Source organism: Heptranchias perlo, chromosome 1 (assembly GCF_035084215.1).
Source record: "Heptranchias perlo isolate sHepPer1 chromosome 1, sHepPer1.hap1, whole genome shotgun sequence".
Taxonomy (NCBI): Eukaryota; Metazoa; Chordata; class Chondrichthyes; order Hexanchiformes; family Hexanchidae; genus Heptranchias; species Heptranchias perlo.
The window spans coordinates 194,286,040-194,299,936 of NC_090325.1; the positions used below are offsets into that span (position 1 = coordinate 194,286,040).

Sequence of the window (13,897 nt, forward strand, 5' to 3'; positions counted from 1 at the left end):
GTGTTTAAGGTGATCAAAGGAGTTGATAGAGCAACTATTTCCTCTGGTGGGAGGAGTCCAGAACAAAGGGGGCCTAAACTTAAAATTAGAGCTCGGGCCGTTCAGGGGTGATGTCAGGAAGCACTTCTTCACTCAAAGGGGAGTGGAAATCTGGAACTCTCTCCCCCCAAAAAAGCTGTTGAGGCTGGGGATCAATTGAAAATTTCAAAACTGAGATTGATCGATTTTTGTTAGGCAGGGGTATTAAGGGTTATGGAACCAAGGCGGGTAAATGGAGTTAAGATACGGATCAGCCGTGATCTAATTGAATGGCGGAACAGGCTTGAATGGCCTCCTCCTGTTCCTATGTTTCTAAACTAAAATATTAAACCTGCAGGCCTACAATTTCCGGTATGCATCGCTGGCTGGAGGGGACTTCTACCCACCATGGGGAGGGTTCCCCTGACCCCAGTCCCAGGGCCGTTAATATAGTGGAAGTAGCTTCCAGAAAATAGTCATGGGAGTACTGGAGCTGTTAGTATCTGTTAGGAAAAAAAACTCACCCCACTCAATTTTTGTTCTTTCTTCTGGGGTCTGTGCACGATAGCATGGGCTCTGCTTCGCTCCGGTGCAAGCATGGTGCATGGGCTCTGCTTCGCTCCGGTGCAAGCATGGTGCATGGGCTCTGCTTCGCTCCGGTGCAAGCATGGTGCATGGGCTCTGCTTCGCTCCGGTGCAAGCATGGTGCATGGGCTCTGCTTCGCTCCGGTGCAAGCATGGTGCGTGGGCTCTGCTTCGCTCCGGTGCAAGCATGGTGCGTGGGCTCTGCTTCGCTCCGGTGCAAGCATGGTGCATGGGCTCTGCTTCGCTCCGGTGCAAGCATGGTGCATGGGCTCTGCTTCGCTCCGGTGCAAGCATGGTGCGTGGGCTCTGCTTCGCTCCGGTGCAAGCATGGTGCGTGGGCTCTGCTTCGCTCCGGTGCAAGCATGGTGCATGGGCTCTGCTTCGCTCCGGTGCAAGCATGGTGCGTGGGCTCTGCTTCGCTCCGGTGCAAGCATGGTGCATGGGCTCTGCTTCGCTCCGGTGCAAGCATGGTGCGTGGGCTCTGCTTCGCTCCGGTGCAAGCATGGTGCATGGGCTCTGCTTCGCTCCGGTGCAAGCATGGTGCGTGGGCTCTGCTTCGCTCCGGTGCAAGCATGGTGCATGGGCTCTCTTTGGCCCTGAGCTGAGCATCTGACTCCTCTCCATCACCAAGACCGCCTACTTCCGCCTCCGTAACATCGCCCCGTCTCTGCCCCTGCCTCAGTTCATCTGCTGCTGAAACCCTCATCCATGCCTCTGTTACCTCAAGACTCGACTATTTCAATGCTCTCCTGGCCGGCCTCCCATTTTCCACCCTCCGTAAACTTCAGCTCATTCCAAAGCTCTGCTGCCCGTATCCCAACTCGCATCGTGTCTGTTCATCCTTGTGTTCGTTGACCGACATTGGCTCCCGCTTAACCAATGCCTCAAATTTAAAACTCTCATCCTTGTTTACAAATTCCTCCATGGCCTCGCCCCCTCCCTATCTCTGTGACCTTCCCCAGCCCTTTAACCCTCCAAGAACTCTGCGTTCCTTAAATTCTGGCCTCTTGTGTATCCCCGATTTCCTTCGTCCCTCCTTTGGTGGCCGTGCCTTCAGCTGCCTAAACCCTAAACTCTGGAACCCCCTCCCTAAACCTCTCTGCCTCTCTCTCCCCTCCTTTAAGACTGCTCCTTAAAACCTACCTCTTTGACCAAGCTTTTGGTCACCTGTCCTAATATCTCCTTATGCACTCCTGTGAAGTGCCTTGGGATGTTTTACTATGTTAAAAAAAAAGAACAGATGCAGGGAGGGCCTTTGCTGTGGCTGTCTAAGCTGTTACAACAACAACTTGCATTTATATAGCACCTTTAACATAGTAAAATGCCCCAAGGTGCTTCACAGGAGCGATTATCAAACAAAATTTGACACCGAACCACGTGTGGAGATATGAGGACAAGTGACCAAAAGCTTGGTCAAAGAGGTAGGTTTTAAGGAGCATCTTAAAAGGAGGAGAGGTTTGGGGAAGGAATTCCAGAACTCAGGGCTGAGGCAGCTGAACTACCCCTACAGGTTACCAACGATGCTTTGGGCGCATTATCTAGTACAGTACAAAGTTGGCGATCATCCTCCGCACTAAACTGCTGAGAACTGAATGTACCATTTTAGACTTTTCGTTCACATTTATAAAACCACACCCGTGCATCTTCGTGAAAAGGGACAGTAGTTACTAACCATGGAGGCAGATGATCTCTTCTTTGACCGTTCATCTGAACTGGCCCTCCTTTCAATCGCCCGCTGAGATCCACCGCTGAACTCCTTAACAAACGACAAATTATGAATTGCTTCAATGACTTGATTTTGCCTCTCTCGAATGTTCACTGCAGGAGAAACCTAAAAACAAATAAAAAAAGGTGTGAATCGGCAGCCTTCATAGAATCGTGCAGCACAGGAGGCGGCCATTCAGCCCATCATGCCTGTGCCAGCTCTTTGAAAGAACTATCCAATCAGTCTCACTGCCGGCACAGGCACGACAGACCGAACGGCCTCCTTTCTGTACAGTATGATTCTGTGCAAACGACGTCAGGCCAAGATTAAGGAGGCTGAAGGCAAGAACAGAGGCGATGAGAGGAAGGTAGCAGCACCACCGAGTGTAAGAGGAGTGGTGTCACGTAAATAGGTCTTAACATTTTAGGTGTAACTTCAGGCATTACAAAGTGGTCATACTGTCGCAAAGTGTGACAAAAAACATGACGCAGAAAGTGCGACATAGGAAGTGGGCGCAGAAATTTGATCTATCATGTAGCTATACTTAAATATCTCTTTTAAAGATTGTATCATAGAATCATACAGCACAGAAGGAGGCCATTCGACCCATCGTGCCGGTGCCGGCTCTTGGAAAGAGCTGTCCAATTAGTCCCACTCCCCTGCTCTTTTCCCCCGTAGCCCTGCAAAGTTTTTTCCATTTCAAATGTTCCTCCAATTCCCTTTTTGAAAGTCATTATTGAATCTGCTTCCACCGCCCTTTCAGGCAGCGCATTCCAGATCAGAACAACTCGGTGAGTAAAAGAATTCTCCTCGTCTCCCCTCTGGTTCTTTTGCCAATTATCTTAAATCTGTGTCCTCTGGTTACCGACCCTCCTGCCACTGGAAACAGTTTCACCTCATCTACTCTATCAAAACCCTTTAAAGACTGTAGTAAGTTTTTCTTAGCACCATGAGTATAGAGTTAAGCTGTTGGAACTATGAGCAGGAGCCACATTCGGAAAAGCTGGTAAACCAATTGAATGCAACAGCTCCAAAGTTTCCAGAAACACAGAAAATAGGAGCAGGAGGAGGCCATTCGGCCCTTCGAGCCTGCTCCGCCATTCAATATGACCATGGCTGATCCTCTATCTCAATACCATATTCCCGCTCTCTCCCCATGCCCCTTGATGCCTTTTGTGTCTAGGAATCTATCCAGCTCCTTCTTAAATATATTCAGTGACTTGGCCTCCACGGCCTTCTGTGGTAGAGAATTCCACAGGTTCACCACCCTCTGAGTGAAGAAATTTCTCCTCATCTCAGTCCTAAATGTCCTACCCCGTATCCTGAGACTGTGACCCCTCGTTCTGGACCCCCCAGCCAGGGGAAACATCCTCCCTGAATCCAGTCTGTCTAGCCGTGACAGAGTTTTATATGTTTCAATGAGATCCCCTCTCATTCTTCTAAACTCGAGTGAATACAGGCTGAGTCAACCCAATCTCTCCTCATACGACAATCCTGCCAACCCAGGAATCAGTCTGGTGAACCTTCGCTGCACTCCCTCTATGGCAAGTATATCCTTTCTTAGGTAAGGAGACCAAAACTGCACACAATACTCCAGGTGTGGTCTCACCAAGGCCCTGTATAACTGCAGTAAGACATCCTTGCTCCTGTACTCAAATCCTCTTGCAATGAAGGCCAACATACCATTTGCCTTCCTAACTGCTTGCTGCACCTGCATGTTTGCTTTCAGTGACTGGTGTACAAGGACACCCAGGTCCCTTTGTACATCAACATTTCCCAATCTATCAACATTTAAATAATACTCTGCCTTTCTGTTTTTCCTTCCGAAGTGGATAACTTCACGTTTATCCACATTATACTGCATCTGCCATGTATTTGCCCACTCGCTCAACTTGTCTAAATTGCCTTCAAGCCTCTTTGCAGAAGAGTCAGGGCAGGACTCCTGCCTGCCGCCCTGACCCCGGCCTAGTTTCCTTGGTCAAGGGGCATTAGGTATGCAGGGCGAGACCCCTGTTTTATCCCCTGGAGGTGGAGTCCAGCGTAAAGGGCCCCAAAAATCGAAGGGCAACTTAAATTGGGATGTTTTACTACACTAAAGGTGCCATATAAATGCAAGTTGTTGTTGTTCTTAAGCTTTAGACTGAGCTGAGGTCTAACAAAGATGAGGTTTTGATGCCTATAGGGAAGGAGGGGTGCCCACTGCTAGTCCTTCTCAACAATAACGCCAACAACCTGTAATGTAGTAAAACGTCCCAAGGCGCTTCACAGGAGCGTAATCAAACTAAATTTGACACCGAGCCACACAAGGAGATATTAGGACAGGTGACCAAAAGCTCGGCCAAAGAGGCAGGTTTTAAGGAGCGTCTTAATGGAGGAGATACAGAGGTAGAGAGGCGGAGAGGTTTAGGGTGGGAATTCCAGAGCTTAGAGCCGAGGCAGCCTAACCCTCCAAAGAGGCACCAGCGGGTCTTCCACTGCTATCATCGACCTCCATCACCCCCATTCCTGGCGGTCCATGGGTGGGGATGGGAGCGACACTGGTGGAAGGCAGGGATATGAGGGGAGGGGGGCGAGGGGAGGGGGGCTTGATAGGCCAGAGCCCCCACGGTACCATTTACGTGCCGCTGTAACTTTGCCGGAAGTGCGGTGCTTGATTGGGAGAAGTTCCGAGGAAATTCCGAGCCGCTGTGATTCACTCGGCGTAACGTAACTCCCCCTTCTCGGAGCATAGGAACAGGCCATTCAGCCCCTCGAGCCTGTTCCACCATGGCTGATCTGTATCTTAACTCCATTTACCCGCCTTGGTTCCGTAACCCTTAATACCCTTACCCAACAAAAATCTATCAATCTCAGCTTTGAAATTTTCAATTGACCCCCAGCCTCAATAATTTTTTTGGGGGGGGGAGAGAGTTCCAGATTTCCACTCCCCTTTGTGTGAAGAATTGCTTCCTGACATCACCCCTTGAATGGCCCGGCTCTAATTTAATGCTTGTTCTGAAATCTCCCCACCAGAGAAAATAGGGTAGATAGAGAGAAACTATCAAATCCTTTAATTATCTCAAACACTTCAATTAGATCACCCCTTAATCTTTAATACTTCGAAAACGACACACCCCCCCGACTTACTGCAAGCAACGCCACGGGGAGATTTCAACAGTATCTTTTTTTTTAATAATAAGATGTTCCAAAGGTAGAATATTCACACCAGCCCCCTCCCCTCCCACAGGCTAAAACCCACCAGTACGTTCTTGACGGAGGGAGAGGCCTGTCGCGCCGAACTCATCAGATCCCTGAAGACGGCCATAAAGCAGTAGATGCAGTTCATTAGAATCTTCTTTGCCGCTTTGTTAAACTTCTGCAGCTCCTCCACCAGCTGGGCGTTGAGCGCTTCGTAGTCTTTCTTCGCCAGGCTCAGTTCCTCCGCTGCCTTCTTGTCCCTCGCGCTCTCCGTCTGCTTGAGGCAGCTGACGTAGTCCAGCAGCTTGTCGTAGCGCTTCTGTATGAGCTTCTGAGGAGCCGAGAACAGGCCTTGCAACGTGGTGAGCGGCGTCACGACCAACCTCTCCAAATGGTCCTTCTGCCATGAAACACATAAAATGGGCGTCAGATGTTGGGGAGTTACCGACGCTGGTTGGACGTGTTCCTGGAGGTTTCAGCACATGATCTCCCGCCTCCCCTCACTCCCCCACCATCGGTTGCCCGACACGTCCAATTATCACAGAGCACCGCCTGCCCACGGCCAACTGAAAAGTGAACAGACTCTTTTGTTACCCGACTGGATGATTCTTGACTGTCAGTTAAACAGCCTTCTTTCCCCCCACCTCTCCAATACTTTTATAACTAGTAAACAAAAGTGTTTGAAGAAAATGAAAACACCATTTTTTTAATGCCCCCTATTATTTTTCTTCTGTGTTTTTGCTTGTAGCAGTGTCCGGGGGAACTCACCTTTAATTCCTGGAAACTCCAGGGCAATCCTGGAGAGTTGGCAACCCTACTTTTTATAGACTCAGATTTTCTGACCTGCATTGGCTCCCGGTCTGGCAACCCCTCACATTTCAAATTCTCGTCCTCGTGTTCAAATCCCTCCATGACCTCGCCCCTCCCTTTCTCTGTAACCTCCTCCGGCCCTACACTCCCACCAGTTTTGGGCAGGGGGAAGACTGTCCTGGGTTATTTAAACGAGGCCCGGGAGTTAAAATGTCCCGGGGTTCACGCTGAGTTCCCTGTAGGGGGTTCCCTTCCCACCCCCAATCTGTCCCCAGTTAAAATCGACCCCAGTGTTACCACAAACCAGCTTTCAGTTCACCCCCGTCAAGCGCAGGCCGTGTCCTCTGGTTACACTGTTCTGGACAAGGTGAAGCAGCTCATCGTGGTCGACATTATCTAGTCCCGTTACAGTCCTAAAAACAGCAATCATATCACCTCTCAACCTTCAGCTTTTCCAGTGAGAACATCCCCAATTTACATAATCGTTCCTCATAATCCAATCCCTCAATCATTCTGGTTGCCCTCTTCCGTATCCTTTCGATAGCTGCAATGTCCTTCTTGTACTGCGGAGACTACCATCAACATCCTGGGGGTCACCATTGACCAGAAACTTAACTGGACCAGCCATATAAATACTGTGGCTACGAGAGCAGGTCAGAGGCTGGGTATTCTGCGGCGAGTGACTCACCTCCTGACTCCCCAAAGCCTTTCCACCATCTACAAGGCACAAGTCAGGAGTGTGATGGAATACTCTCCACTTGCCTGGATGAGTGCAGCTCCAACAACACTCAAGAAGCTCGACACCATCCAGGATAAAGCAGCCCGCTTGATTGGCACCCCATCCACCACCCTAAACATTCACTCCCTTCACCACCGGTGCACTGTGGCTGCAGTGTGCACCATCCACAGGATGCACTGCAGCAACTCGCCAAGGCTTCTTCGACAGCACCTCCCAAACCCGCGACCTCTACCACCTAGAAGGACAAGAGCAGCAGGCGCATGGGAACAACACCACCTGCACGTTCCCCTCCAAGTCACACACCATCCCGACTTGGAAATATATCGCCGTTCCTTCATTGTCGCTGGGTCAAAATCCTGGAACTCCCTTCCTAACAGCACTGTGGGAGAACCGTCACCACGCGGACTGCAGCGGTTCAAGAAGGCGGCTCACCACCACCTTCTCGAGGGCAATTAGGGATGGGCAATAAATGCCGGCCTTGCCAGCGACGCCCACATCCTGTGAACGAATAAAAAAAAAGAACTCGTTTGATGCCCTCTCTGAATCGGAAGCTGTGAAATTTTACACTGGTGCAGCAGAGGGCGCTCCAAGAGAGGGGTAGGTCGAGGAACGTAGGAGGCCGTTCAGCCCCTCGAGCCCGTTCCGCCATTCAATTAGATCACGGCTGATCGAGAGAGCCTAATAATCTGCAATTGGGCCGTGCTGTATCTGATCTCGTTAGTGCTGATACTGAAGTAACCGGAAATATTCCACTCCCCAGCCTTGCTATTGGTCACCTAACAACTGAGAGAATGAACCTATGGTGGATATTTCCCTGAGGGGGTTTGGTACAAAATTAGTGACTAAAGTGGCCACAGAGGCAGGTAACACTGGGTCTTGAAGTGGGGTTGCCAACTCTGGTTGGGTTATTCCTGGAGGTTTCATCACATGACCTCCTACCCCCAAACACCCCACCTAAAGAGCCTTTTTACCCTCCTCCCCCCCGCTAATAACTAATAAACAAAATGTTCAAAGCAAATTTAAAAAAAAAGTTTCTTTTATGGTTTTTCTTCCTGGGTTTTGCTCGCAGCAGTGTCCTGGAGATTAATCTTTAATTCCTGGAGCCTCCAGGATAATCCTGGAGGGTTGGCAACCCATAACTTGAAGCGGGTTATAATGGGGTGTGTCCAGTACTTACAAAACTTTCAAAGGAATTTTGATAGTTCTTCAGATCCTGCAGAGAGTGACCATTGATGTGGCTGGAATCTTGTAAAGTTCTCTGAAGGCTGTGGACATTCTGAACAGCCAGTAACATACCCTCCTGGGCAAGAAAATAAGCAAATGATCAAACATTAGGATCCGCAAAAACACAATAATTATTCTTTTGTTCAAAGTAGCTTTAAGAGAAAAAAAGACTTGAAGGGGGGAAAATTTGCAGGGCTACGGGGGGGGGGGGGGGGAGGGGGAGGGGCAGGGGGGAGTGGGACTAATTGGACAGCTATTTCAAAGAGCCGGCACAGGCACGATGGGCCGAATGGCCTCCTTCTGTGCTGTATGATTCTATGAAGAGGCTGCAAAATGCAAGTGTTTGAATGACTTTTCCTTCAAACTAAGCTCATTACTCTTTTACTGACAGGATCAGTGGCAGATGCCGATTACTAGGGGACGGTACCTCCCCCCGTCAAGTCATAAACGCTGGGAGCTGAAGAAACACTCATGGACTTGGATTCAATTACCAGTAAGTTACGTTTAAACGGAGTGTAGCGACTCACTCCAGGAGGACAGTCCTCACTGACAGTAGACTACATGTTGTGGAGTAACATAGAATTACATAGAGTGTACAGCACAGGAACAGGCCATTCGGCCCAACTGGTCTGTGCTGGTGTTTATGCTCCACACGAGCCTCCTCCCTCCCTACTTCATCTCACCCTATCAGCATGTCCTTCTATTCCTTTCTCTCTCATGTGTTTATCCAGCTTCCCCATAAATCCATCTATGCTATTCGCCTCAACTACTCCTTGTGGGAGTGAGTTCCACATTCTCACCACTCTCTGGGTAAAGAAGTTTCTCCTGAATTCCCTATTGGATTTATTAGTGACTCTCTTATATTTATGACCCCTAGTTTTGGTCTCCCCCACAAGTGGAAACATCTTCTCTACATCTACTCTATCAAACTCTTTCCTAATTTGTATCGGAGTGCTGCAAGTTACCTGGTTAATACCTTAACCAGTATGGACCCATCTCCACTTCCAACTACAGTACTGTAGTCGCTTGGTTAAAACTGTCCGCACAGACTACCAACCAGTGGACTGGGAAGTAGGAAGCTTGCATCACCCGATCACAAGTAATCGTCTTAAACCCTCTCCGCAGGCGCTGCCTGGCCTGCTGAGTGTTTCCAGCATTTTCTGTTTTTATTTCCGATTTCAACAGGAACAAGTCAAGCAGTCCCACGTTTCATTTCAACATTATCTCTTGTGCAAATGGCCCATTTCTTTCAATGTACAAATGCCGCGTGGGTTTTTAATCTGTAGCCGGAGGTTACTTTAGCTTCACTGACTACTTGTAATTAAAAACGCACACCTTCTCTGTAAAACGGAGCTTACATTAAATGTGACTGGGCTCTGGTATTTTGGCTGACTCTTTCAGACTCTGTGAAAACGCATTGAGTAAATATTTACATAATGTCCGGTGTCTCGGTCGGTAGTACTGCCACCTCCAACTCAGATACTTAAGTGGACGTAAAAGATCCTGCAGCTCTATTTTGAAGAAGAGCAGCTGAGTTCTCCCCTGGTGTCCTGGCCTATATTTATCCCTCAACCAACATCACTAAAAACAAATTATCTGGTCACCATCACATTGCTGTTTGTGGGATCTTGCTGTGCGCAAATTGGTTGCTGTGTTTCCTATATTACAACAGTGACTAAACTTCAAAAGTACTTAATTGGCTGTAAAATACTTTGGGATGTCCTGAAAGGTGCTGTATAATTGCAAAGTTCTTCCGTTCTTTCTTTAGGGGTTCAAGCCCCACTGAGGGCCACTCCACCTTATAAGGCTGGATCAGTATGGGTGCTCCTGAGGCACCTTTGCAGGTCTGCCTTGGCCATGCAAATTACTCCATCCCCGGAATCTGGGAAAAAGTCTGGGGATGGGACAATTGTCTGCTCCGCCACACTTGCGTCGATGGGGTGGATCTTCAGGAACTTCGGGGCCATTGCGTTTAAGAAAAAGATCTTTGCAAACGTTTTTATTTTTTCCATTGGGTCCCAAGAGATCCGAAGAGCCGGGCATCTTTTCCTTCACTTCTCTTGAGGTCAGATGTCTTTTTCCCCATTATCCCTCTGGCTTCTGCAGGTACGTGACTCCTGTCCCCCGTGCTTCTAACGCCTGTTTGTCTCTCTGGTTATTGGTTGGGTTCTGTCCCTCTGCAGCTCTCCGTGCCCGTCATACTGCATCTCTCACCAGGCAGAAATGGAAGAACAAAGCACGGGCACGAGCTTTTTCCCTTCGTTGAGGGTTCTATAACAAGGGGACATAGATTCAAGGTAAAAGGCGGGAGGTTTAGAGGGGATTTGAGAAAGAACTTTTTCACCCAGAGGGTGGTTGGAGTCTGGAACTCACTGCCTGAGAGGGTTGTGGAGGCAGGAACCCTCACAACATTCAAGAAGCATTTGGATGAGCACTTGAAATGCCATAGCATACAAGGCTACGGACCAAATGCTGGAATATGGGATTAGAGTAGACAGGGCTGATGGCCGGCACGGACGTGGGTGTCGCTGGCAAGGCTGGCATTTATTGCCCATCCCTAAGAGGGCAATTAAGAATCAACCACATTGCTGTGGGTCTGGAGTCACATATAGGCCAGACCAGGTCAGGACGGCAGGTTTCCTTCCCTAAAGGACATTAGTGAACCAGATGGGTTTTTACGACAATCTGGTAGTTTCATGGCTATCATTACTGATACTAGTATTTTAATTCCAGATTTTTATTTAATTAATTGAATTTAAATTCGCCAGCCGCCGTGGCGGGATTTGAACTCGTGACTCTGGATTTTAGTCCAGGCCTCTGGATTACTAGTCCAGTAACATAACCACTACGCTACCGTAACTCTACGACTCTATGACTCTAAATCTCGGGCTCGCACAGCTGGATTGCGTGTGCTACTTGCAACATTTAAGTGACTGTTCAGCTCGTACGCCAGAGGTTTTCCTGGTGCTATCTGGTTTGGCCAGTCAGCTGTGCATTAAATAATTGGGGTATGGTCCATGAAAGGCTAAGTGGTCTGCAGAACGAGAAGGTCTGTTGGTCTAAAATGGTCTTTTGTCATCCCATGCTTCGTTCTTAATATTCCCGTAACGTGCGCATAATAGAAAATCTTACTGTAACCGTGGCACGGGCTCCCACACATGAAGTAGCAGCTCAGGTCTCTATAGCTTGCACATGAAATAGGTCACAAAAGTGGCTGTGATTATACAATAACTTCAGTCATCTAAGCAAAGTTGGGTAAACCATTGTTAATAATCAACTCATGAAGAGCACCAACATTTACCTGAATGTTTTGACGGTAACAGGAAGTATTCTTTGCACAAAGTCTCACAGCCTTCTCCAACTTGCGAAACATTTTCTCTTCTCTATCGAATGTCTCGTCTTTGACCTGAAACCAAGTACAATTTAGGCAGATGTGCACACAAGAGGGCATTTCCACTTGGCAGCAGATAAGCCATTATCCTATCCGTTGCACACATTCATCCAAATCACTCAGTACTCAACCAGCCAAGGGGGTCAGGGCTGAACAAGCAGCAGAACCTTACCAGTGCTCTGTTCTGGTGAACAGTGAGGTTTTAGCCAGTTAAACTCCAGCAGCATGTGTGAGCAAACTTGGGGTCCCTTAGCCCTGGCTCTTGCTAATCAGCACCTGCGTTTCCTATGCTTATATAATCAGCTTGTGTCCCTATCAGGAGAGGATAGGGATGTACACTCTAATTATATAAGCATAGAGAACTTAGGGGTAAAAGTTCCAATGCATTCGCTCTTGACACATGCTGGGAACGCCAATCGCAATTTTCTGTCAATGGTCGAAGAATCACGGGCTGCATGTTTTACATAGAATGTGCAGCACAGAAACAGGCCATTCGGCCCAACTGGTGTTTGTGCTCCACACGAGCCTCCTCCCACTCCTCTTCATCTCACCTTATCAACGTATCCTTCGATTCCTTTCTCCCTCATGTGTTTATCCAGCTTTCCCTTAAATGCATCTATGCTATTCACCTCAACCACTCCTTGTGAAAGCAAGTTCCACGTTCTCACCACTCTCTGGGTAAAGAAGTTTCTCCTGAATTCCCTATTGGATTTATTAGTGATTATCTTATATTTACAGCCCCGAGTTCTGGTCTCCCCCATAAGCAGAAACATCTTCTCTACGTCTACCCTATCAAACCCTTTCATAATCTTAAAGACCTCTATCAGGTCACCTCTCAGCCTTCTCATTCCTTTAAAATCTGCCTTTCCCACAAAGGAGTGGGCTCCTTGGAATTTTACCCCCAGTGTCAACGCTGAAGAAAAATCATCTCACTTTACTTTTTACTCTGGATAATTAAGAGAAATATAGTGAACTGCAGCATTTTCATTCCCCTACCTCAACCTACAAAGTGGTTTTAAGTGGCCAGGAAGAAATGTTTTTGATTTGCTCCTCAGACTCTACCTGTGCTGCACTGTGAACACTTGCTGGGAATATGGTAACAGCTATTTGAGCTGACTTGCCCATAAAGCTTCACGAACATTCCTTAGCGGGAGTCACTGGGCTGGATGAGAATTTTAAAATTGGGGCATTCCCGGACCGGGAGCCAACGCAGCTCAGCGAGCACAGGGGGTGATGGGAGAACGGGACTTGGTGCGAGTTAGGAAATGGGCAGCAGGGTTTTGGATGAGCTGAAGTTTACAGAGGGTGGAAGATGGGAGGCCGTCCAGGAGAGCGTTGGAATATCCAAGTCTAGAAGTAACAAAGGCACGGACGAGGGTTTCTGCAGCAGATGAGCTGAGGCAGGGGCAGAGATGGGCGATATTACGGAGGTGGAAGTCGGCGGTCTTGGTGATGAAGAGGATTCGGGGTCGGAAGGTCAGCTCAGGGTCAAATAGATCTAGTGCTTAAAATGCCTACGGTGTGAATAACATGGTAAATACCTGCAGCTCTCCTCCGGTCAGGATCTTCAGGTGACTGGTTACTCGATTGGACTTCTTCCTGATCGAGCGAATGTTCACCTTGGACAGCTTATCTCTGAGAGACTCGTCCTCATCACTTTTCTTGTACTTCATCACTGAGGAATGGGTAGCAAGTAAAATAAATTAGTACTACTGCAGGAGATTTTAATTGGGTATTCCCTTAGGACGGGTTTCGAAAACTCTACTCCAGAAGCAGGTGGGCAGGGTCGGGTTTGATTCTCAAACGTTACCCAACACTTAAGGTGGCGGCTGCTACCGAAAAGGTTTCACCTGATTTTCTCCTGATCGTTTGATAGAATCTCGCCATCATTTGCAAGGGAGAGGACACAACTATAATCACCATGCAACATGGGTGTCCAAGGCTATTGTCTTTTTGGTCCATATATTGTCTGGACTATGAGGGCCACATTTAAAGTGGAAATCCCACATTCCCATTAATTTGCATATACCTCAAGCTACAGATACATTGAGAACTTGGCGTTCGGATTTAAGACTCATTCACCAAGCTGCCAGACCCACCAAAAGTTCTAATGGGACAAAGCAGCAAACAAGAAATATGAATACAAAGAGGACTGAGCTGCTTGGACTTTAAGGGTCAGATCGCCAGGGCTACGAAGAGTCAGGGCCCATGGGCCACAATCTGCTTATCAACACCCCCCCCACCCCTC

At 48.3% G+C, this 13,897-nt stretch overlaps 1 protein-coding gene across 1 annotated transcript in view; it reads right to left on the minus strand.

Annotated features, from left to right (window-relative positions):
* Nucleotides 1–13,897, minus strand: part of arhgef38 (Rho guanine nucleotide exchange factor (GEF) 38) — a 70,078-nt gene that overhangs the window by 14,775 nt on the left and 41,406 nt on the right. The window contains exons 7-11 of the mRNA XM_067984577.1: nt 13,191–13,324; nt 11,560–11,664; nt 8,212–8,334; nt 5,547–5,885; nt 2,276–2,434 (exon numbers count right to left, since the gene is read on the minus strand). Of these exons, the coding sequence (XP_067840678.1) occupies nt 2,276–2,434; nt 5,547–5,885; nt 8,212–8,334; nt 11,560–11,664; nt 13,191–13,324 (860 nt within the window). The remainder of the gene's footprint in view (nt 1–2,275; nt 2,435–5,546; nt 5,886–8,211; nt 8,335–11,559; nt 11,665–13,190; nt 13,325–13,897) is intronic.